At 39.8% G+C, this 27,106-nt stretch overlaps 1 protein-coding gene and 1 long non-coding RNA gene across 3 annotated transcripts in view; both read left to right on the top strand.

Moving 5' to 3' along the window:
• The window catches only part of LOC124271375 (putative bifunctional UDP-N-acetylglucosamine transferase and deubiquitinase ALG13), a 130,641-nt gene that overhangs the window by 54,579 nt on the left and 48,956 nt on the right, over positions 1-27,106 (top strand). For both annotated transcript variants that reach the window (XM_046706510.1, XM_046706499.1), the window contains exon 11: positions 22,588-22,691. In XM_046706510.1, the coding sequence (XP_046562466.1) occupies positions 22,588-22,691 (104 nt within the window). The remainder of the gene's footprint in view (positions 1-22,587; positions 22,692-27,106) is intronic.
• Positions 2,474-13,602, top strand: LOC124271383. The gene is made up of 3 exons (XR_006897029.1): positions 2,474-2,491; positions 12,771-12,800; positions 13,532-13,602. It is a non-coding gene; the product is annotated as an uncharacterized LOC124271383 (long non-coding RNA).

Raw genomic sequence — 27,106 nt, 5'->3', positions numbered from 1 at the left:
GCCACTAACGGGTTCAGGAGGTTAGGCTCACTTGAAGCAGAATTGGGTCTTCAGCAATAGTCGTAAGATGTGACGAACGAGATCGGGTGGTCAGGCTCGCTGACTTGGTAGGCACATGTCATCGTGTCCCCATTGCATAGATCAATGCACATGCTGTTGATCACTGGATTGTCTGGTCCAGACTCAATTATTTACAGACCACCGCCAATTATTGATTCTTGTTAAGAGCAGCATTAAACAACAAACCTTTTGGCTGTTCTTACACTGTAAAAAATCTGTAGGTTTTCAACAGATGTCCTCTCAACTATCTGTGATGCTTTTCTTCAACAAATATCCTTATGTACAGCTTAGATGTCGTAGGTCATGAGGGAATCCTTCTAAAAAAAACACCTGCGTGAGATGTTTGTGAATTTGTCAATGTGAAACACAGCTCCCTTTGTGAGTTCAGTTTTAGTGTTTCCCGCTGTGATATTGCTGGAATATTGATAAAAGTGGCGTAAAACTAAACTCACTCACTCACTCACTGTCTTAGTGGACTTATCAGTACACATGTGAACTGTAATGTCAACACAAGAATGGCCTGTAGTAAAAGTTTGTTTTATTGGTAATCAATCCACATGTTACCGATATTAAGTTCCATTAATGATGGCAATTTCAAATTCCCTTTACTCTTTTTCGGTTTCATGCCTGTTTTATTCATGAGCTATGAAAAGAATGGTTCCATATTTGTATATAAGTGAGAATTGCTAAATTCAAATTTCATTCAACTTCCAGCAATAGCATGTGGTTGACACAGGAAATGGGCTTCACACGTCTGTCTGATGCGGGGAAATCGAATGCTTCAACCACTAGGATCGCCTGGCCGTGCCATAGTATAAGACGTTAAAATATGGTACTTGTTGGTCCCTGTCTGGCGCTCGGCATTAATGGGTACAACAAGGACTGGTCGGCTCAGAGTCCGTATACTGTGTCTGAGTGGGGTATTCATGCTTAGCGGCGGCATGGTGTCGCAGTGAGCTAGCACTATAAAACCAGCTTACGTCTGAGCTAGTACAAGCAGCCACACATACACACGCATGCACGTCGTGATATGAGCAAAATATTCTTAAGTATGACGTTAAACCCCATTTCACCTCACCTTCAACCACTAGCCAGGCTATTGTGGTGTTTTCCTTGCCAATACAAAGCTAGACATTGTCGTGTGACCTTGTCGTGTGACCTTGTCTGCTTTGCTTGTTTTATTTCTGTTCATTCATCAATATACCTAACAAAAAATGTCAGTTACTTAGTGAACTACCAACACAAAAAATGGATTTCTTGTAAATTTAATTCATTGGAACTACAATTGCAAAAAGCTTATGGATCCAAATTTCATTAAGCCTTTAGTTTGTGTTTATTGCTGTCATGCAACTGTTTCACCATCAATAAGTTGATGGACTCCAGCGTGAAAGCAATATTCCTGCAAGGTTGGCCAAGGTTGTTGTGTGGGCTTGCACATCGGTACACATGAATAATTATACAGCAGTGTTATGGTGTCCCTTGAATATCGAGGCCTTGAAAAGTCAGTGGAACATTTTGTATTGATTCCGCCCGTAAATATTTGCTTATTTTTGTGCATGGAATTAACATTCAATAATGTAACATGTTGACAGCGTCATGCGACAATGGTACCAATGTTTCCGTAGTGTCCATCACCTACATCGTAGCTGTGTGTAGGATGGAAATGCCTCATTCTTCTTTCAGTACCCAAAGTTGAGCTTTTATAAAATCTTATTAGTAAAGTTTGCTCTTATTTTTTTTATATGTGAATGTGAATATTTTCAAGGTCACCACGACACTTTGACCACTTTTCAAACTCTTGTTAACGCGATGTCTCATGAAATGTTGTACCCAATGTCTTCAAATTTGGTGACAGCCTACATTGGGTGATTACGCAGACACCAGATGATTTGGGTGACCTTGACCTTATTTTCAAGGTCACCACGACACTGACCACTTTTCAAGCTGTTGTTAACGTGATATCTCATGCACTGTTGTACCCAGTGTCTTCAAATTTGGTGACAGCCTACATTGGGGGATCACACAGACACCACTGTATTTAGGTGACCTTGACCTTATCTTCAAGGTCACCACGATACTTTGACCGCTTTTTTAAAGGCGATATCTCATAAAACATTGCACCCAATGTTTTCAAGTATGTTGACAGCCTACATTGGGTGATTATGCAGACACGTCATTTCAGGCATCTTGTATGTGACCAAAAAATAAAAATTAGTAAATATAGATATTCCATTCTTTAGCGGCGGGGGACATTGCCACATCAGTGGCAAACACTTGTTTAGATAGTTCTCTTTGCCATTTGTTCTTGCATACATCAAATTACTGTAGTGTATTAACTGTGGAAGGTGTTTCATCGTTGTCGAGATAATTGTCTGGACTTATGACCTGTCACACTGTGCTCTTGAGCATCAAGGGGCGGTGGGGTAGCCTAGTGGTTAAAGCGTTAGCTCGTCATGCCAAAGACCTGGATTCGAATCCCCACATGGGTACAATGTGGTGTCCCCAGCCGTGATGTTGCTGGAATATTGCTAAAAGCGGCGTAAAACCAAACTCACTCAGTCTTGAACATCAAGGCTGGTAGTTTTGTACATCATATGAAACACAAACTATCGTTTATGAACATCTGATGAGCATCTGTTTATGTATAACTGCATGGAAGCAAAACTATTTCAGAATAGCACAAGATTGAGGGGATATGTCATCTCATAGGACTCTTCTTTCAGATTGGAATGGTATTTGGTAAATGCTCGCTCGCTCCACTCCACTCCACTCCACTCTGCTCCACAAAGTGCATTTTTAATCTGAAAACATCATGCCTGAAAACACTTGGTCATTGAGCGGGTAGTTTCATGGGCTTGTTCTCTCTTGCGGTGACATCTTAGTTTGTTCAAGAAGTTCGAATTAAACCTGCCTTAGCAGCCATAGTGAAAAGTCAATTTGTGGCTATTCTGTAATTTTTCTTCAGAATAGATTCTCATTTCATACATATTTAGTTTCAGCTCACATTCAGTTTTCAGCATTATTATAAGTTTTGCCTGATTGGACCATAAAATCCTAACTATAGTATCTTTGTCAGACAGAATATTTTATAAGTAAAAGGTCATTTTATTTAAACCTGAGGCCATATTACTTATTTTCAGTAGTTTTGGAATCTGTCTAATCTCAATGGTTCTCTGATTCCCCACATGGGCACAATGTGTGAAGCCCATTTCTGGTGTCTCCTGCTGTGATGTTCCTGAAATATTGCTAAAAGCGGCGTAAAACTACTCTCTCTCTCTCTCTCTCTCTCACTCACTCACTCACTCACTCACTCACTCACTCACTCACTCACTCACTCACTCACTCACTCACTCACTCACTCACTCACTCACTCACTCATGGTTATCAGTAATTGTTCTTACTTTGATTAATTTTAGCTGATTAGACTGCAGAAACAACAACACAGTATCAGCGTCATCTCTTCCAAGTTTTAACTTCAGTGTATCATCATCCTGGTATGCACAATATGTCAGTAGCTTGTTCAGTCAGAGAATGAACTACTCGTCAGCATTCAGAACTGTGAATCCAATGAAGGCGTTACCATTGAATACAGCACATATTTTTCTGAATCACAAACGATCAAAGTATCTTTCTTCTATTCTATTTTTGAATACAGTATCATAAAACCCTCTGTTCTCATTGATCAGTTTTATGCACATGTTATCCATAAATATTTATATTCAATTTTGTTCCACACTGAATTAATGAAACACCTGGGTGATTTGGTCAATACACTGTGTAACCCACCATCAGTGTTGGTCTATAAACTGTACATTGGGCCTTCAGTGTTGGTCAATATACATCATATCACACCAGCGATGGACAAGCTGGCCAGTGTCTATAGCCGTAAATAATGATAAATTGTATTGACACATTTGTCGTGTTATGTCCAAATTAAACTGTTCAGTTGGTTGCACAGATGTGTATATCCAGAGATGATGATAAGCAATGTGTAGCTAATGATAGGATACAGCGAGAGGTAGGATATGTTTATTGGTGCAGCTGAAGCCTGTTGAAGGGAGGACCAAGAGGTGTGTAAGGTATGCATTCCCTTGTTATCACTTCCATGTTTGAATACATGGATGTTCATTCATACATTAATTAAAAGGAACTTAGTAAAACATGATATAGTTTTCTCACATCAAACATAAATACTGTATTCATTATCCCCCTGGTAAACACGTTGCAAGGGGTGTTATTTTGGACTCTGTCCGTGCAAATTAGTGTTTTCTGGAGAAGAACAACAAAAATGCTAAATATTTCTTCATCAAACTTTGTACATAGCAAGGTCTATTGGTGAACTGGTGCATTTGGGTAGATTTGGATTTCTGAATAAAATATTGTTTGTGTTTCTATGGCAACAAGTTTCACTTAATCTGAAATTGGTGTTGGTGCTCTGTTCTGGAGCAGAATTGAAAACTGTTCACTATTTCTTCACCAAACTTTGCACATAGATAGGACCAGTGGTAAACTGGTGCCTTTTGGTAGTTTTTGATTTCTAAATAAAATAATGTTTGCATTTGGCAACAAGTTTGACTTCGACTGAAATTGGTGGTAGTGATCCTTTCCGGAACAGAATTTTAAAACCTTTCATTACTTGCTTTCCACTTTGTGGGTATCCAAGAACATAATGACATGAATCAACAGTACCACTCTATATTAACATTACTGGGGATATAATTCTCGTATTCATAATTCTATCATATTTTACAATGTACTTTACCGTGCTAGATAAACAGTTGAAGTTCCCTTGCAGAAATCCTGTGACTGTGTATTTTCAATTTGTTTTGTGGAGGACAGTAGGGATGGACGGTAAAACCGATTAACCAGTATATTGCAATTCGAACTTCACAATACGATATAATGCGGTACACTTTTCGCAAACTGGTTTACCCGATACGATCGGCAGTTTCCATGACCATAATTGATGATTTTCGTGATGTAGTCAAAAATGGTTAATAACATTTGTATTTCCTTCATATTATTATACATTAATAGTTTTGATAGGTTTATTGGTCATATAATTGCATTAGCGTGACTCTTAAACAATATAAATGAAAAAAATAGAATTGGTACCTGCACTCGTATAGATAAACAAACCAAAATAGCGGACGCCACTGCAGATGCTTTTTTTTCTAGTTCCAAACTTTAAAGCGAAGTCTTCAATTTGGAATCAATTTGGAGTCCTGACAGTGGCCAGTGGCATTGTTTCAAAAGAAAGGAAACAGTAATTTCATTACCTTAACCCATGTGTTACACTCTCACAATATATTGCTATACATATTGCAATACGCCAACACATATCACAATATATTGCAATACAAAAATGTTGGCAATCCCCAACCCTAGAGGTCAGTGTTCTGTAACTACTACACTGTCCAGTAAAGTGGCAACATGGCCACAGCACACAGTAACACACACCTCCCAAAATAATGTACATTTTTTAAGAAACTTAAGATTTACATGGACAGATTTTTCTATTCATATGCAAAGATATCACCAGCTTGAGATTGTAACACTGAAACTATCAAAGCGAATCTTTGCTGAAATGTGCAATTGAACACTATTTTTACTCTATTTGGTGTTGGAAATATGTTTATCATACATCTGGTCCTATGTTTCTAATGTGTTCTGGGGCAGCGGGGTAGCCTAATGGTTAAGGCATCCACTTGTTGGGCTGAAGACCCGGGTTCGATTCCCCACATGGGTACAATGTGTGAAGCCCATTTCTAGTGTCCCCTGCTGTGATATTGCTGGAATACTGCTAAAAGCGGGGTAAAACCATACTCACTCACTGTGTTCTTTTGGGTTCATTTAAACTGTCAGCCAGTATTGTAGACATTATGAGAAATCGTCTTTGAAATGACCAGCAGATCACTCCCACCACTCGGATAACCATCATTGACATCAAGATATGAACCCCTTGTATCAGAATGGATACATCTGTCATCTCTTGACATACTTCTTAAGGGTCACATTAAAGGCAACTATATTCCTCACAAAAGGTTAAGCAACAAAAATTTGTAGTCTCATTACATTTTCATTTATTGAAATTGCAAATCATGGAATGATGCGATAGAAAGGTGAAACATATGTACACATGATTAACAAAATGAAATAAAATGGTATTGAGCAATAATAGACTTACAAATCATCAAAAACATGTACCCGTGAAACAGTCATGCAAAATGTGCTGCATTGATGGAGCAAAATGTTAACATTAAGGTTCAAGTCAGTTTTGGACAGTGAAGCAGTGTTCAGTAACGCGTATGACCATCATGAACATAAGTGCAAGCCCGTACACGTCTTTGCATTGACCAAATGAGCCTTTAAAGTTGCTGTTGTGGAATGTTCTGCCATTTTCTCTGTAATGCCTGCTCAAGGTCATCCAGAATCGGGGGGTGAACATGGAGATAGTAAACACGACTTCCAATAATGTCCCAAGCATGTTCAATGGGATTAATATCAAGTGACCTTGCAGGCCAGTCCATATGAGTGATGTTGACAATATCGTTAACAACTCTAATTATGTCGTAAACGTTCCCTCTGGATTATGGTTGCCAGTTTCCTGTGGTATCACAGCGACATACAGAAATGAAAGAGAAAAAAGTTGTCTTTAAAAAAACCTAAGTTATAGTTATCCTTAGTGGTATGCCTAAAGGGTGACACAGTTATCTCCCCTAGCCGTGACGTCACAGCATTTTTCTCCACAAGCCCTCATAATTTTTTCTGTATGGTTCACGTGCAGACCTTCACAGAAGTGGAAGAGAATTATCAATGAAGTCTTCACAAGTGAATTTTGCAAGTGTACTGGTTAGTGATATCGCATTTGGTCTGTTCTGACCATCGCATTATATTGTGAACTGTATATTTTCCAATTGCTTTACTTGTGAGGAGTTAGATTTTCCCGCCATTAGGACTTATCACAATGTCGCAAAACAAGTGCTTGCAATGCCAGAGATTCATGGCTGAATCGGACCCTCGTTCATTATGTGCCTCATGTTTTGTAGGATCGCCTTGCTCTTTAGATAATCTTTGTTTGCTGTGTCAGAATTATCAAAAGAGGACTGGTTAATTATGGACAAGGCTCGCAATAATTCCAGCAAAAAGAAATTATCGGATTCATCAGATTCATCTAGAATTGAGAAATCTGCTTCTCAACCTCAGCCAGATTCCATTAAATCAGAGAGTAAGTCTAGGTCAAGATCAAAATCTAGTTCCTCGTCCAGCCAAGTCGACATGTCGGCCATTACGTCCCTATTGTTGGATTTAAGTCGGATATTCAGGCTTCCATGCGGTAATCTTTCCATGAGTTTGAAAAACGTAACGATGGGAAAATATCAGAATTAGTTTTCACAGAATCGTTTACACAGAGGGCTCCATATATAAATGACGATGACGGGCGCACTAGGCCCCTGAATCAACAGTCATTTCCCGTAGGGCGGCACGGTGCTATGCTCGTTTCGGCTGAGTACCACCACCGTCTTGAAGCTGGGTTGCTGATCCCCACGGCGGGAGACGCTAAGGCTTCGTGCAGGAGGGACACCGCCACGTGCGGGGTACCCTTAGGGTCCAGTACCCAAGCTAGACGGTCTGCAGAGCCGGCTATCGTTTCACGCTCTGGTGGATCTGCGTCGCCCGTGCGGCTTGGGGATTCCGTTAGTCGGGCTCAGGCCGCCAGCACGGTCCCTTAACAGACGTCAGATAGCAGGGGCTTCACAGCGGACTCCCAGAGGGCTGCTTGTCCTACAGGGAATGCCACGGATAGTCATGCAACGGCTACAGTTACGACAACGGCTTGCCAGGACTTTATAGATACGGACAATCCGCCCATATTACCGTTAATCCCGGACTTATCGGACTCTCGGAGGGGCATACGGCCTACCCGGTATCTAATCCTGAATTGATTATGAAGGAGGGTTGTGCCTTCCATGGATACGGCGGCAGAAGATTACGCTCCCAGATGGACATTGAAGGAAAAAATGGATTTTTTATATGGGTTGTATCCAAGTACTTGACCTCCGCCAGCTGAGGATATGGCACAGGAATTACCCATTGAATTGGGCTCTTCTGGCTGTTTACCTCCGGGAGCGCACTCCCAGACTATCTTTGCCTCATTCATCAGTAGTGAGATCGGTCATGAATAATTACAATGAATTGTTGGCTAAATCTACTTCTCTGGCGAACTTACCCAAGATTCCTCATAGGCCAGCGTGTACTATTCACAGTCGGGAATTGCCAGGTGGGATACCTCATCTGGACAAGGACTTTAGTCTACTGGGGGCTAGTAATCAGAAGGACTCTCCGTTACCATGCCAACCCAGGGAATTTAAGGAATTGGACACAGCCGCGCGTTCTACCATAGATATCCTCTCTTGTTAATTGGTTCGCGCTGTGTGTAAGGGCGTTATTCCCTCCTGTATTCAAGGATTATACAGACATTAAGAAGGATACTCTCGTGGCTATGTCGGTGCATGAAGTAGCCTTGGCTCATTCTTACTTGGATGTATTTTATCACGCTGTTTCGGATGCTACTCAGAATCAAGTCTATTCCTTGGGCAGACTCATGACTATGGATAGGACACACAAGTTGAACTCAGTTAAGAATCTACCGGAATCCACTAAGGAGCTGATGTTTCAGCAACCTTTGAACTCAGAGGCTACCTACAACGGGCAGTGTCAACAAGCAGTTGAAGCAAAGGATGCTATTACTACGAGGAATCTTAATCAGCGTTTAGCGTCGGCCCTCTTGTCGCAGAATAGGTTCAGAAGTGCACCTAGGGGTAGAAGAGATAGCACACAACCTTCATCTGGGTCTCGAATTCAATCCATAAATGGAGAGGTGCCATTACAATGTTCAGCGTTTGATAGAGCCTTGGATGCTAGACCACGTACATCGACCTCTAGCAGGGGTTCCTTTGCAAGTTCTAGAGGTAGAGGTAGGGGGGCTAGGTCTTTTCGCCCCTCGAGGGCTAAGAGGTTCTGACTCCCCTCTAGAAACAGATTCTATTCCTCACGATTTGGAACCGCCCCGGGACTTGGAGATAGAATTCGATTTTGTTCAACACGTGATTCCTTCGCCGGTAGGGGGCCGTCTGGCACGGTATCACAAGAATTGGGAACTAATCACACAGGATTCGTGGATTCTTTCAGTGGTGCGTCGGGGATTCATGCTACCCTGTCATGTTCGACTTTCAGTCACATGTCAGCCGACAGGCCGGAGGTTTTTTATTCAAGGCCATTGCCTAACAGCAGCCAACAAAGCTATTCAACAACTATTAGAAAAGGAAGCTATAGTAGAGTTGTCTCCCCTAGACACCTCAGAGGGATTTGATTCTCCCGTGTTTCTAGTCCCCAAGAAAGACACAGAGGAGATGCGTATGATAATCGATCTAAAGATCCACAAGAATTTTCTTTAAAAAACACCGAAATTCAGGATGGAATCTTTAGCGAATTTGTGCACCCTTTATTCAACCAAACGCCAAGTTTGTAAGTCTAGACCTGAAGGACGCTTACCTGCATGTGCCAATTCATCCTCTGTCGCAGAGATACCTGAGGTTTGCAGTCAACGGTCGCAGATATCAGTTCAGGGTTCTACCATTCGGGATATCACTTGCCCCCTGGCTATTCACAGTAATAATAACTCCCATACTGGCCTTCCTCCATCACAGACGCATAGAGATTTTCGGCTATCTCGGCGACTTTTTGGCCATGAATGTAATCACCAACGTGCTTGTGGTTCAGACCAGCTTCATTGTACATGTGTTCACTCATTTGGGACTTATTGTTCACCCAGAGAAATCGGAATTGACTCATCGCCTCGGATAAAATTCCTAGTTGTTGTTCTGGATACGAGAGAGTGCCGTATATTTCCTCTGCAAGATCGTTGGGAGAAGTTACGGGAAAGAATTCATCAGGTTGTGAGAGTTCCACACGCGTCAGTCAGGAGTTGGATGTCTCTGGTAGGAAGATTAACATCTATCCAGGATTTTACTCTACGAGGCAGGATTCATCTGAGAGAGACTCAGGTCTGGCTAAACCAGTACCGGATGTTAGACCTCGACTTGACAATTGTTTGTCCGGACCATGTAAAGTCAGAACTTCTTTGGTGGACACTGGAGTCAAATGTACTTACGGGAGCCCCGTTTCGGCCACCTCCTCAGGATCTCACGATATGTTTAGATGCTTCCACTACGGGATGGGGAGCACACATGGATCAATTTCAAGTTCAAGGCAAATGGACACAGGAGGAAAGTACATATCACATTAATGTTCTAGAGATGTTGGCAATAGTAAAGGGCCTATCTCAATGGAGTCGGATTGTTCGCGGGAAGAGCATCATGTTAGCCACGGACAATTCCACGGTGGTAACTTATATAAACAAACAGGGAGGCACCAGGTCTTGCCTACTATTGCAGACTACTCAGCAACTATTTGCGATATGTTATGGAAGGGCTTGGCATATTCAGTCCGGTACCAGATCCTCTAACTCAGTCTAGCGTGGGCAGTGGATGCCATGTCGATTCCTTGGGACAATATGATCGCGTATGCTTTTCCGCCGTTCAAGATGATTCCGGAGGTGTTATCCAAGGTAATTCTTCACAGTTGTGTAGTATTTCTAGTGGCACCTCTCTGGCCGATGAGGGCCTGGTTCCCCACGCTTCTTCAGCTTCTCACGGATATGCCTCTTCTACTGCCGCTTTGGAGAATCTGCTGTCAGCCGGGATCAACTTGAGTTCACGAGAATCTTCAGAATCTGTCTCTTCACGTGTGGAGGCTATCTGCAAAACACTCAGACAACAAGGGTTTGATAACAGATCACGGAAGTCAGAAGTGAGCCTTCCAACAGACGGGAGAGAGTCACAGCCTGACTTCGGATCTTAGTGGGACTGGAACAGTCAAGGAAAGAGAGTGGGAGATTCTACCTGTAGACCTATGGAAGGTGAGGCTTAAGAAGAACTATTTACTAATAGTTGAACACTATGTTAGCGGGATTGGTATCCCCACGAGAGGTGATGGGGTTCACAAGGTCACGTGACTTCTAGGAGTGATGCTAGATCCATATTAGGGACAATTAGAGGTTGTAAGGCTTTCAATCATTTGTTTAGTTATATCTGAATAATAGAGGGGTAAGTCATATTCGGTAGTTGACAAGAAGTGACGTCATCAACAGGAAGTGACGTCATAGAATGGAAGTGACGTCATGAGTAGACCAGGTGTTTTAATCACCTCTAATTGATCAAGAGAAGTACCGTTAACTGGAAGTGACGTCATTAACTCTAAGAAAGATAGAAATATGGTTTCTACAGAATTAAAGATACTAAGGTTTAAGTATGTTCTAGCAAGTTCTCCTAGATGGACAGAATTCTCCTCACATTAACTTCCTGTCCTAGTTATTGAAGCTAACAATTAATCATTTTTAGGATTATGGTGGCGGGTATCATAGGACATGAAGTAATCTAAGTCATAGTTATTCAGTTGTGAGAATTATATACTTCCAGTAGGTTATTGGTATCCCTATTCTCCTCTCATCCACGGGGCCCTCCGTCCATATGTGGGATTCTGGCAACCATAATCCAGAGGGAACGTTTACGACATAATTAGGAACAATTACAGGTATTATTAGTAATTGTTAGTATACTTACCTCTGGATTATGGGATATAGGTCCCTTCCGAACCTCCCCGAGTTTCTTTAGAAAAATTATGAGGGCTTGGGGAGAACAATGCTGTGACATCACAGCTAGGGGAGATAACTGTGTCATTCTTTAGGCATACCACTAAGGATAACTATGACTTAGTTGGGTTTTTTTAAGAGAACTTTTTTCTCTTCATTTCTGTATGTCACTGTGATACCACAGGAAACTGGCAACCATAATCCAGAGGTAAGTTTACTAACAATTACTAACAATACATGTAATTGTTCCTTTCTCTGGCATTATCATCCATGGACGGGCATCATCATCCATAAAAATGACATTAGGACCAGAGGAATGATTACAGGTAGGTTTACACCCATCAGGGTGGATGTATGAAGAGTGGAGCACATTCATGCCACACATTTTGCATTTTGTTTCTGAGGGTGGTTGTGTTCGGGTGATGATGTCAATGTTATCAGATAAATCAATTTGACAGTAACAAAGGGTTATGTATTCTTTTAATATTTACCTTTCAGTAACATGTCGGCAAAAAGCTCTATTTAGATTGATGAAGATATTACACTGAAAATGCTTAATTTTTTGTGAGGAGTATATTATGTCAAACTAAACTTTTTGCAGTCAAAATTTAAATATTCTAGATAGAAGTGACAAAACCTTTCCACATCTAGAAGAGCATGAAGTCTCAATGGTGACCGGTTACATTGTTGCAGCTTTCAATTTATTATTCCTTGATCATTAATTAGTTAAGTTTTATCTATAACTGTGTATATTCTAAATGATTGCTATTCCTGACTTGGTTTACAAGACAATAATACTTGTCGTAAGAGGTGACTAACGGGATCGAGTGGTCAGGCTCATTGACTTGGTTGACAGATGTTATTGTATCCCAATTGCATATATTGAGTCTCCTGATGTTAATCACAGGATGGTCTGACCCAGATTTGATTATTTACAAATGTTACAGGACAATAGCACAAGGTAATCAAGGGTTGGCTTTGGGCATATGTTGGCCAGGTGGGTAAAGCATTAGCTCATCACTGCAAAGTCACAGGTTTGATTCCACACATGGTACAATGTGTGAAAACTATTGTCTGCTTAAACTGAAAATTGCCAAACATGGAATAAAACTCACACAGCAGTTCGTATCCTATTCTAAAGCTGCTTTTGTTTGAAGCTGTCCAGGTAGTAGAATAATCCTTTACTTGGCTTAACTACATGCTTCAACACATTCATCTGTTGTTAATCTGATTCCAGGTGTGTGTGTGAACGTAACACCCTTATCTTGTCCTTCATCTTGTTGTGTTTAGCCCTTTGTTAATCCTTGGATTTTGTCCATGTAAATTGCTCCGTTTTCTTTGTTATGCTGATAGTTTTATCAAAGATTTATCAGATTTCCTCTGATAAAGCATGTCGGATTTCATGTCATTTGTGATATCTATCATGTCGTGTTTTTTGGGCATGGTCGTGACGCTCCCTGACAATGTGATAAGTGATCTGATCCTGACTGCATGGTGTGATAAGTGATCTGATCCTGACTGCATGGTGTGATAAGGAGGCGTAATTCATGCAGCAACAGCGTTTGGCCATGGAGACTGATACTCACCAAACTGTTAAGACTTTTATACCCCGGTAATATGGGGTATATAGTAACCAGATCTTGAAAACCGTACATTACTTATTTGTCAAATTTAGAACATGGATAGGGTCAGAGTTCCTTATGATAGTGAGGCGGTGGGGTAGCCTTGTGGTTAAAGTGTTTGATTGTCACACTGAAGACCCCTGTTCAATTCCCCACATGGGTACAATGTGTGAAGCCCATTTCTGGTGTCCCCTGCCGTGATATTGCTACAATATTGCTTTAATATTGCTAAAAGCGACATCAAAACCCAACACACTCACCGTTTACACTCACTCAGCATAAATAATCAAGTCTGGATCAGACAATCCAGTGATTAACATCATGAGCATCGATCTGTGCAATTGGCATAAGATGACATGCATTGATGTAGTCAGCAGCCGCTGAAGACGAATTCTAACCTGCATCTTCTCGGGTCATAGTTGGTTTGTTTAATGACACACTTGGCAATATTCCAGCTATATTCTGTAAATAATCAAGTCTGCACCAGACAATCTAGTGATCAACAGCATGAGCATTGTTCTATGCAATTGGGATATGATGACATCTGTCAAACAAGTCAGAGAGTCTGACCATCCGATCTTGTTAGTCACCTCTTACAACAAGCATGGGTTATTGCAGACCATTTCTATCCCAGATCCTCACAGGTCATAAATTTGAACAGTGAAAGTAAAATGTGACAGAGTTGCACTACTTATTCAGGATGGTTGACAGTCAGTGTAGAGGACAATGGCAGTTAAGTGTGTCTAGACATGTATGTCAAGGTAATTATCTTAAATAATGTCCATTGAGACAAATGTTTGAAATCTGGAGCCATGACAGTATGCAGACAGTGGATTGTTTTTCATAATGTGAGTCAGTGGTTTGCCTTGTCCAGAATTGATTTACTGTCTGGAAATATTTCAGACAGTTAAACAACAAAACCACTCTGTCAGTGATGCTAGTGGCCCAGTAGCCTAATGTGCTGTTTGGAGTTTCATTTGAACAAGGATCCAGTGATCATGGACATTGATTTGACACCAGTCAGATATTGGAAGATTTAGTTGCGAAAGTGGTAATCTCTGTTCTATTTTGCCGTCGGATTGTCTGCCTGTGGCATTGGATTGTCTGCCTGTGGTATTGGATTGAACGCCCCAATAAAAAAAGTTGTTTAACAAGCAATCATTATTTTGTCACTTTTCGCTATTTTCTGCAAGGGGGGACCACTTGCTGGTAGAACAGCCAGGTAATCAACAAGTGTGTGTAGTGAAGTTCCAGTTTCACACATACAACTCGCACACCTGGCTGTTCTACCAAAAACTGGTCCTCCCTCGTAAAAAATAGCGAAAAGTGACAACAAAGTAATGATTGTTTGGTAAACAACTTCTGGATTTGGGTGTCCAAAATTATGAGACAAATCATCAGAGTTTTGGACTGTCAATTTCATGTAACTACCGTATATGACCGTCTATAAGCCGAATTTTGAGTACCAAAAAAAGCAGTCTGTAGAAGGGGGTCGTCTTATCCATGAGTTACACTTTCGTCAAACTTTTTTCCAGGGGTAAGAAAACAACATCGTATCACTTCGCATGAACAAACAACAGAAGACGACTTTGTCAGTAGAGACGTCAAATTTGCAATTAAACATCACTAGACAAGATTAATTACCATTTAAGTTATAAGTTGTTTTTGCTGGGCATTGTTTTATTTGCAGGGATTAAGATTACCGTGCGTATTTGTCTCGTACACAAAGCCGGAAATAGCAATCAGCTGTGCAAACGTTTCCCGGCGAACAAGTTCAAACATGCACAATAATATATCGGGACGAATTCTGATGCAGTCATCAGTAAAATATAATACAGAATACCGTTATTTAACCCAAAGAAATATATCCTAGCATTGTGTAATTTTAGTTACAGTTTTGCTCTATAAATTAATTAAGATTACCGTATGCGATTTGTCTCGCATACACAAAGCCGGAAATAGCAATCAGCTGTGCACACGTTACCACGCGAACAAGTTCAAACTTGCACAATAATATAACGGGATGAATTCTATTGATTGAATACTATTATTTAACCAAAAGAAATATATCCTAGCATTGTGTAATAGTTTTTATGTAAAAATATATAATCAACACTAAGGTTATAATGGACCATCATGAACGTGGTAAGCACGTGACATGGAACGAGGCGGTAATCAGTTTGTGATTGTTGAATGGGGTAAAATAAGCAAGCCAGTTTGTTGCTACAATAAATATGATATTTAGAGAAGCAAAATATATTATGCATTTTCTGTCAACTACACTTCGTTTCGATCCGTGAGTAGACACAATATATATGACAGTGAATTCTTTGAATAATGTGGACCAAAGTTATAATTATTGGTAACTGCCAGTTGTCTGTGGGATGAGTTTGTCGCGTGTTTATTGTTAGTGGACTATTTTTCTTATTGTCATATATATATAGATGAAATATGGACACTTAAATAATATATTTTGAAACAAAAGTTGACTTCAGTTTTTATTTACCGATGGTACTTTTTCTCTTGGGTTCACATTTCCATACTCACCGATTTCACAAAATGGCGTCTCATTGTTGATGCAAGCAGTGATCGTCGGGATATAAAAAGGAACACAAACACATGTTGCCACAATTCACCGGTAATCTTTATTATGTAATATTCTCACCAACACTTACGCTTGTATATCCACTTTCCAAATGGCGCCTCGTTGTTGATGCAAGCAGTGATCGTTAAAAAAAGGTAAACAAACACCGGTAATCTTTATTATGTAATATTCTCGTAATGGTGTCTCGTCGTTGATGGAACATACTTACCGGGTACTCTGGTCTCTGTTGGCCGCGACCCATCGCGGGGGTGCGGCCTATCCATGAGAGATATGATTTTGACACTGATTTTGAGGGTCAAGTTTGGGGGTCGGCTTATCCATGGGGTCGGCTTAAAGACGGTCATATACGGTATGCAAAATTTGGTTTTGGTGCAATTATTAGATTTTTGTGTTGGTGAGCAATTCATCGGTCTCAAATGAACTGTAACAAATGGACTGTAACCTACTCCTATCTCTCGCTGTTAGACATTTCTGCCTTTCCCGAAAAGGGTGAGACCCCCCTCTCTTCTCCCATGACAGGATCTAATATTCTCAGTTTATTTAAGTCTTAAGTGCCCCTAATACGGCCCCTCCTGACCCTTAATTACTCTCTCAAGTGTATTGCACCTTTAAACATCTCCACCCAAAATCAATTTCAGCACTCAATTGAAAACGGTTCAGGCATATAGTATTTCTGTAAGTCAGGTGATTGTATTAATTTATAAGTGTGCACTCAGGCAGATCAAGTTAACACTTTCAGGAGAACTAATAAAAGTGAAGGGAGGTGCAGGTTCGTCCCAGTGGACGAATACAATGTACTTAACTATATGCTTGGATATGTCGCTGTGAATAGCAGCTTCAAACTGTCATCGAAAGTGCTTTGGAAACAGTTGCCTGAGAAGTGGTGAGTTTTTGATTTAAGAATGTGATTCTGAATCTGTTGCTGATAGTGATTTTGGTTGATGCATACTGACAGAAACTAAGGAACACATGACAGTATAAGTGTACCTTTATTCTCTTCCAGGTATCTTTGTTTTATGTTGCTCTGTGGAACAACAAACGAAGAATGGCTGCTGTGTGTGTTCACTTATTTGTTTCCTTCAGTATACACTCGTCGCAGGCTCCCTCATTCTGAGGTTATGTTTCTGTATTGACACTTGTAGAGATACTGTGTATACTGAAAGCTCTTGTCAAGATTCGTCTTCAAAATGTATTTAATTTAGTCTCAGTAATGTCAGCTATTTTCTGAAAGATTTTAATTCCCATTCATCATGTGTCAGACCTGAAACAGTTAAACTGCCCTCAGAAATAAGTTTGAATAATGAACAAAAATCTTAAACAATTTATTCACTGTCCAGATTTGAGCTTAGTGGTTTTAGTATTTTTGGGGGGCGGTGGGGTAGCCTAGTGGTTAAACCGTCCACTCGTCGCGCCAAACACCCGGGTTCGAATCCCCACATGGGCACAACGTGTGAAGCCCATTTCTGGTGTCCCCCGCCGCGATATTGCTGGAATATTGCTAAAAGCGGTGTAAAACCATACTCACTCACTCACTCACTTTTAGTATTTTTCATATTGGTTAGGTCACATTGTATGCTGTGTACTTGTGCACATAGTCAAGCTTTTGTTATGTTTCTGGATGAAGTCACAAGTGTGATATAACAAGTTTATACTATGTCAAATGCTTGCATGTTGCGATAGCATTGGGTCCCACTTATGAGCTGTATGGCTATAGTGGGGATTAGTCATGTGAGTTCAACAGCGTTTCTAATGGGATGTCACTACTTGGGGAGCTGTCATCTTATACATGTGAAGAAGACGAGAATTGACATATCTATAGCGTTGGTTTATAAACATTTCTTGTTTTTATGTGTCATATCTTCATTTTTAACTTTTGATTGATTTATGGGTTGTGGGTGGTAGTTATTTTTTGCTTCAGTGTTATCTAGTGACTCCTAAAGCCTTGTTACGTTCTCTACAGTGTTTAAAGTGGAATCTTTCTGCCCGGCCAATGTACTATGGCTAGAATATACAGGACTGGATCTTCCAAGAATTTCTGACAGGGCAAACGATTATTACAATTTGCAAGTTTATGATACTGTTATTTTCCAAAACTGATAACCATCAGGAAACAGGCAACATTTTTATGTTATACTAATTATGCTATATCTCTTAATTTAAGAAATACGGACTTAATTTTTTCCTCTGAATTTGGTCTTTCTGGTCACTTCAGTGAACATCCCTTATATTTTGTTGCTGTGTCGGTGATTTTCTATGATAAACACAGGAATTCTGTCCAAATCTCCATTAAACCCAACTCCCTCACTTTATATAGTTTCTTCAACAGAAGGCTTCTACACTGTTTATGTGGTGACAAGTTGGTTTCTTTGTATTTTTCCTCTGACAGTTGTCAGTGTTACTGCTGTCATCCATGCCTGTTGTTCAAATCCTTTTTCATCCACAAGTTGACCTTGAAGAGCAGCTGTCATTGAATAGTGTCCCCAACGTTCAGGGCACAACTGGTCATTGTGGCAAAATTTGAATGCTTGAGTGACCTCTGTTCTGATAAGATGGAACAAAACTTATTCTTGTCATTTCTGTTATTTTTTCATGGTTTGCTGATTGTAATGATTTTCAGGTAGCAAATAGGACTTAAAAAGATCACTAACTGAATAATGTTTCCAAATGTCTTTTCCAAACATGCGATCAGTTTGTGTGGTAGGATATTTTCTTAAACTGAAAAGAAAAGGGTCCTGGATATACTTATCTGAGCTTGTATTTTGACAATGTTAAGTACTTTTAGTTGTAAATATTTGTACCATTCTCCTAAACTTTTGATGGAAATGTTACAATGTACATGGGTACATTGTGTGAAGCCTATTTCTGGTGTCCCTGCCGTGATATTGCTGGAATATTGTTAAACGCGACGTAAAACCATACTTAATTGCTCTCACTCACTAGAAGTTGAGTAGACCCGTGAAGGTCTGGGTCAGAATATTCATCTTCAGTAACCCATGCTTGTGGTAAGAGGCGACTAATGGGATCGGGTGGTCAGACTCGCTGACTTGGTTGACACATGTCATCTGTTCCCCATTGTGCAGATCGATGCTCATGCTGTTGATCACTGGATTGTTTGGTCCAGACTCGATTATTTACAGACCACTGCCACTGCCACCAACTGAATCTGATCCATGTTTGACAGTGGCCTGGTTGGCATATGTTTTTGTTTCATGACAGTTCTAGATTGATGGAAAGATCTTGATGGTCAAGTGACTCATTTTCATTTTTTAACTGGAGTAAATATGTGTGTTGGTTAATGAGGGCAGATATATTAATTTTTCAATGAACCAATTTAGAAAATTCAGAAAAGAACACCAATTCAAAACAAACATTCCAATCTGAAAGGGGTTAATTTTTAAATAACATTTTTTCTCAATTAAGATTGAAGTTAAATAGTTCAGCTGTTTCAAATAAATGGTCAGTTCTGAATAAGGAAACGTTTGCAGAATTTCTGCATGTGCTTATGTCGAGTCTCAATTTAAGTTTCAGGGTCTGAATTTGTCTGTCATAGCATTCTACTGTTTATATTAATTATGTTAGGTATAAATTTAAGAATAACAATCTTTTAGTTGTTAAAAAGACAGTCTTATTGAATTACTGAAATCAAGATAAATTTCTTCATGCTCAGAATATTTATATGGCTTCCCTCTCACTTGTTTCCCCTGCATCGTACAATGTTCATAGTGTCCTGGTGGTCCAGCCCAAACCATATGTATTTGTATGTCAACATCCCTTGATTGAGCATGTCATTTCTGTGTCCCAGTTGTGTAGATCCGTGTTTATGATGTCAATCACTGGATTGATGATCCACACTATTTACAGACTGCCTTCATTTTGCTGAAAATTGTTGAATGTCAAGTTGATCAACAAAACACTAAACATCTGATCAGTATTGTCCCCGCTCTGGACTATAGAAGGATGATGCTAAAGATTCAAGTGAATCCATCGGACCAAAACTTCACAAGTGTGGAATTAGATTTTCTCCCCTCCAAATTTAACAACGAATTATGGTGAGCAATAACAAATACTATAAGCAGGTCACCTTAACATGACATTTAAATATTGATGCTATTTTCCTAAAGATACTTTTAGAAAAGCACAGAACTGGCTAAGATCTAATAAAAATTGAAATTGTGTTCTTATTTGACAGTATATAGTTTGTATGCTTTGCATTTTTCCACTTGACACTTTGTGTGAGGAAGATATATCTGTATTTTCCTATTTTACAAAATTACATAACTTCTTGAATCACCTGTCAATCAGACTTCATTTGAAACAATGAGGTGACACATTATTTCCACATAGGATTTAATAAGCTGAAGCCAGGGGACGTCACAGTTTAGCTGTAGGAGTAACGGTTTGAGGTTGGTTTGTTGAGAGGTAAAGTCAGTAGGGTTTTCTGTGGTTTACAGAAATATTTTTCAGAAATATCATAGTAGGGATTATGGCTTGTTTGAAATGACAAGTTGTTGTTTTACCATTACCTAACCTTAAGTACAAGAGTCTGGGAATGTTGGGGCTCATTGTATAAGGGAAACTGTCTACCCCATCCCCTTTCGGGTGAAGTTGGTTAATAGTATTGAATAGAGGGATCTGTCTTGTCAGTAAACATTTCATGTCCAGACTTAATAAATGATAAAGGTTGTCTATTTAAGAGTAGCTGAGCGGGTTTGGCATCTGACTTTGTGTGCTGGCGATTAGGTGCCTGACTCTTGAGGGTGTGGGTTTGAATCCTGAATGGGACTCAAGCCAACCAAAGTAATAGAATCTGTACTTTTGTAAGAAAGTGTGATCCTAAATATAACACATGTTTATATTACTGATGTAAAAACGTAATAGATTTTTAGTAATTTGTTTATGGTTCAAGAAAGTGGAAATAAGTAAATGTCAAATTGCTTTGCAAATCAGATCAAATTAAATATGCATTTTGGTTTTGAAAAAATGCCTGTAATAGAAATATTATGTAAAAATCGTAATAAATAATATAAGCTAAATTTGGTCATGTGAAACTCTAAAACATGTCATATGAGAATGTACATCACAAACTACAACTTGTTTATCACATGTCTATACAATAGAGCTGAGGAGGAGGTGCTCAGTTGTTGATAGGCGATACACAGGTGTCCAAACCACAGCATATTTAATGGCCTTTCTTTCCAAAGGGGAATTGGGTGGGGCTCACATTTTGATTTGAGCTGAGAGGGGTCAGAGTTTGTTTGCTAATATGCGCAGTAATCATGAGTAAATTTGTACAAAAGTGTTTCTGTTCTGGAAATATGAAAATATGCTATTCAGTGGAAGTTAAAGAATGCCTGATATTTTGTTTTATTTGGGGATTATAGTTTTGGCATACCATATTATTTTCATGTGACTAGTTCTCTATGTTGAAAATAGTCAGTGTTCTGTTACTTCCTTATGGTAGTTGGTTAAAATTGTGCCCATAAGTGTTACTTTGAATTTTCAAGAGGGTGTTACAGGGTTTTACACAGTCTTTTAAAAATGGGAGTCATGGTGATCACAATATTTATTTTTGGGAGTCATTTTCAATATTTGGGAGTCATGAAAATTTAATATTGTGTTAATCATTCTCAGTATGTAACTGTGTATGCCAGACCACCAAATGAAAATACAACATTGTTCAATTCAAAGAGCCAGAATTACTGTCTCCTCTGAGTTCTCTGGAACAATCAATCTGACAGCTCTGTAAAGTCAAACTATCATCGAACATTATCATTTTTTGCTTATCAAATCGATTTTATTGAACTGAATTGTGAGGGCCACCTATAAAACTTGCCTCAAGCTTGACTCGTATGAAAGTATTTTGAGCGTCGTTAACAAAATTGTTGCGTCAAATACGCAGGAATCTAGCGTCATGTAAAACCCTGGTGTTAGAGGGGCAGTCCTGCATGGATTACCCCCAACACTTGAAGTCAGTGGTTGAATCAGTTACTGATTGCATGAATATAACTAGAATATTGTTGACAATTGCATCGCTCAAAATAGACTTGAGATGATGACAGAGACGGTAGCTGCCATCAAGTCAAATACTGTCTGGCTGCTGCATGATCTGGGCCCCGTTCCTCAAAGCGATCGTAGCGCTACAACAGTCGTAAGTCGATGTTAAAGTATGGGAGTTACGATCAACTTTGCGCTGCGTTCGCTTTGAGGAATGGGGCCCTGGCCATTTGAGTAACTGGCTGCTGAGTGGACAGGGTCTGGATTCAAATGTTCAGTGGCAGATTTATTCATGAATTGAGTTTCAAGTGGATAGATAAACATTCCCGTGTTAACTTCTCAGGAACACCTACCACTACTCTTATGACACACATAGGCCACTTCAGATGTAAATAGAATGTCTATCTTGTCAGCAAACCGCTTGTGTCCAGATTATTAATAAATAGTAATGGCTGTGTCTGTTTAAGAGTAGCAATATTTGATATGTTAATACTGGATATGGAAGCTGTAAAAACTGTCCTGAAATGGTAAACTGATGTCAAGTGTATAACACTGTGTAACACTATGTTGTACTGTGTTGTACTGTGTTGCAGGTACTGCTGGCTAGCCACACAGACAGGTTGTATAATGCCCATATACAACACTTGTCAGAGAACCAGGGACCTGTTGAAGTCTTCATAGAGGAACTTGGAGAAAAGTAAGTTGACTGGAAAATAGTGGCAAAGCTTGTGATACATTTGGAGATGTATACAGATACTGGGTGACGAAAAGAGTAATTGAGTGTGCACAATGGGTATGAGAAATTGCAGTTGTGTGTTGATGGCCAATATGTGGATTGGGAGGATTGTTGTCATCTGATTGCCAGTATGTTGATTGGGTGGTCCAGTTGATTGCCAGTATGTTGATTGGGTGGTCCAGTTGTCATTTGATTGCCAGTGTGTTGATTGTGTGGTCATGTCATTTGATTGCCAGTGTGTTGATTGCGTGGTCATGTCATTTGATTGCCAGTGTGTTGATTGCATGGTCATGTCATTTGATTGCCAGTGTGTTGATTGCCAGTGTGTTGATTGTGTGGTCATGTCATTTGATTGCCAGTGTGTTGATTGCGTGGTCATGTCATTTGATTGCCAGTGTGTTGATTGCATGGTCATGTCATTTGATTTCCAGTGTGTTGATTACGTGGTCATGTCATGTGATTGCCAGTGTGTTGATTACGTGGTCATGTCATTGATTGCCAGTGTGTTGATTACGTGGTCATGTCATTTGATTGCCAGTGTGTTGATTGCGTGGTCATGTCATTGATTGCCAGTGTGTTGATTACGTGGTCATGTCATGTGATTGCCAGTGTGTTGATTACGTGGTCATGTCATTTGATTTCCAGTGTGTTGATTACGTGGTCATGTCATGTGATTGCCAGTGTGTTGATTACGTGGTCGTGTCATTTGATTGCCAGTGTGTTGATTGCGTGGTCATGTCATTGATTTCCAGTGTGTTGATTACGTGGTCATGTCATGTGATTGCCAGTGTGTTGATTGCGTGGTCATGTCATTGATTGCCAGTGTGTTGATTGCGTAGTCATGTCATTTGATTGCCAGTGTGTTGATTACGTGGTCATGTCATTGATTGCCAGTGTGTTGATTACGTGGTCGTGTCATGTGATTGCCAGTGTGTTGATTACGTGGTCATGTCATGTGATTGCCAGTGTGTTGATTACGTGGTCATGTCATTGATTTCCAGTGTGTTGATTAGCGTAGTCATGTCATTTGATTGCCAGTGTGTTGATTACGTAGTCATGTCATTGATTGCCAGTGTGTTGATTACGTGGTCGTGTCATGTGATTGCCAGTGTGTTGATTTAGTGGTCATTTTGATTTCCAGTGTGTTGATTACGTCATGTCATGATTGCCAGTGTGTTGATTACGTGGTCATGTCATTTGATTGCCAGTGTGTTGATTGATTCGTGGGTCATGTCATGTGATTGCCAGTGTGTTGATTAACGTGGTCATGTCATTTGATTGCCAGTGTGTTGATTGCGTGGTCATGTCATTTGATTGTCGTGGTCTTGTCATGTGATTGCCAGTGTGTTGATTACGATGTCGTGTCATTTGATTGCCAGTGTGTTGATTACGTGGTCATGTCATTGATTTCCAGTGTGTTGATTACGTGGTCATGTCATTTGATTGCCAGTGTGTTGATTAGCGTGGTCATGTCATTTGATTGCCAGTGTGTTGATTACGTGGTCATGTCATTTGATTGCCAGTGTGTTGATTACGTGGTCATGTCATTTGATTGCCAGTGTGTTGATTGCGTAGTCATGTCATTTGATTGCCAGTGTGTTGATTATGTGATCATGTGATTGATTGCTAGTGTGTTGATTGCGTGGTCAAAATGGTTGATGGTTACTTACTTCATTGATCTATACTTACTTCACAAAGCACTGGTTTTCATGTTCCACGAATTATACACTTGACAGATGGATGGCCATGTAGGCATGAGTTAGTCCTCTAGCTGTTAGAATGTTGTGGGTTTGAATCCTAAATGATCCAGAAACAGCAGTTTTGGGTTCCTGAAATCGATGTCTCAGGTTTTTCTGAAGTTGTAAAGTATTAACTGGATTTCCCTTAGTCAGCAACTTAATGTTCCAAGGAACCCTCACTCAGACCCATATTGATGCAAGATATGTATGCTGTTCTGAAAAAATTGATAAATATCACCGCATACAAAGATTTCAAGATGTAGGACTGAGTTGTCGCAATGTTCTGTGGCATTACTAGGGCTGCAACGATTCGGTTTGATTCATCGAAAATTGAATCTGACACCTTAGTTTCGATTTTCAATAACCATTATCACTATTTTGATTTGATATTTGAGTACCTATTTAAATTATTTCCACACAGCAAGAACGTAATATTGACTCAAACTTGAACAGTTCAAGCGCTGACATGAGGAGAAACGTGATTGGTTGACACTGGGCTAATTATCCAGTGAGAATTGTTAGTTGACATCGCCAAGTTGACGAGTATTTCACGATAAAAAAAGCCGACTCAGAGTTAAATGAAATCTGAGGGTCCAATATTGAAAATAGAATCGAATCAAGGTCTGGGTGAATCATTGCAGCACTACAGGTTACATACATGTATGATACACAAAATGGTAATGTAAACATATCGCTTGGTTGCATGCATTTAACCAGTTTGATGAACAATGTTACTCTCATGGGTTACTGTTTTAGAATTGATCTTCAGTAACCCATGCTTGTGATAAGAGGCAACTGAAGGGATTGGGTGGTCAGGCTCACTGACTTGGTTGACACATGTCAACGTATCCTAATTGTGTAGATTGATGCTCATGATGTTGATCTCTGGATTGTCTGGTCCAGACTCGATTATTTACAGACCGCCGCCATATAGCTGGAATATAGCTGAGTGAGTGCAGCATAAAAACTTAACTCACTCACTCACTCACTCACTAACTCACTCACTCACTCACTCATTTTTGGCCTTGTTTAATGAGACATTATTATTATGCAAAATAATTTGCTAATTGTTCTTACTTTTTTAGAGTGACAAAGCTGATATATTTTGTGCACATATGGGTTTTTACAGTAATAGTTGTTCATATAATTTTGTCCTTTCTGCCAAGGTTGGGCAAATATACAGAAAATGAAATTCATCTCCAATATCATTTGAATTACAAAGAGAACATAATGTTTCATTTAGGGGTGTTTTAAGCCATCATCCTGTATCAGTTGGTAGGTAATGGTTTGAGTTTCTGAAATTAAGTAACGCCCTGATTATTATAAAGTAATAATTCAGATAGGTTTTATATTTTATTGAGAATTTTAAAACATGTTATGAATACAACCTCTTGAAAATTTGTTTGATAGGTGTTCAAGTGTGTAGATTAATTTCTTTCCAAAAGAGTGTGTAACAAAGCATATTTTCTGAAGTTGGGTGCAAATGGGAGTTTACAGAATTTATATGCCAACCTGGTTATGATGATTGTGAAATGTTAGTGACCATTTCATTTTAAAATATAAGTCATCAAAAAAGTGAATTAGTCTTTTCAACATTGAAAAATATTTAAACTTCATCACAAAATATGTATAAAATGAGATTAAAGTGAAATCAAAACATGTGTCAATGAGAAGATTCCAGTATCACAACTTGATTCCTCCAAGAATCTCATGCATGAATGTGTGCACAAACATGGTACTGTTAAACTGTAGTCGGTTCAAGATTTAGGTGTTGTGGTGTCCCCCGCCATTATATCGCTGGAATATTGCTAAAAGAGATGTAAGACTCAACCCATTCACCCACCTACCTACCCTGCCCGTGATATTGCTGGAATATTGCTAAAACAGCATAAAACTCCGTTCCACTCCATCACTCACTCACTAACTCTAATAGACCGCCTCCGTGGTGTAGTGGTTAGAGCGTCCGCCCAGAGAGCGGAAGGTCGCGGGTTCGATCCCCGGCCGCGTCATACCAAAAGACGTTGAAATAGGGTACTTGTTGGTTCCTGCCTGGCGCTCGGCATTAATGGGTACATCAAGGACTGGTCGGTTCGGAGTCAGTATAATGTGTCTAAGTGGGGTATTCATGCTTCACTGCGGCATGGTATCTCAGTGGGCTAGCACTATAAAACCAGCTTCAGTCTAGGCTAGTACAAGCAGCCACACATACACACGCATACACGTCGTCATATGAGCGAAATATTCTCAAGCACGACGTTAAACCAAAATTCACCTCACTCTAATATTTCCAGTGAGCTACAGTACCTTGAGTCTATGTCTGCACCGAGTCCCCTGAGTTTTTATGGTTACTTCATTGAGTAGAGGATAACAGTCTCCATTGATGGTGCTCAGCTTGCATAGGTATATTATCTCTTCATGACCATCTCAGAGTAAACATTTTCAGTTTCTGTGAAAACAAGATGTACCATATGATTAGTAGCATTCAAACAAACATATCCTCGCAAGTGGTTTGGATTTCACACAATTGCACATCCTCCATGGGACTTCACGATGTTTTATCATTGTGTCAGTCCGCACGAGTCTGATAGATACCTGATTGAACTAAAACTAACAATGTCATTTGTTTGTAAATTTTGC

Source organism: Haliotis rubra, unplaced genomic scaffold (genome assembly GCF_003918875.1).
Source record: "Haliotis rubra isolate DU_JTF1 unplaced genomic scaffold, ASM391887v1 Scf1025, whole genome shotgun sequence".
Lineage (NCBI taxonomy): Eukaryota > Metazoa > Mollusca > Gastropoda > Lepetellida > Haliotidae > Haliotis > Haliotis rubra.
This window is presented reverse-complemented; position numbering and strand designations above follow the sequence as displayed.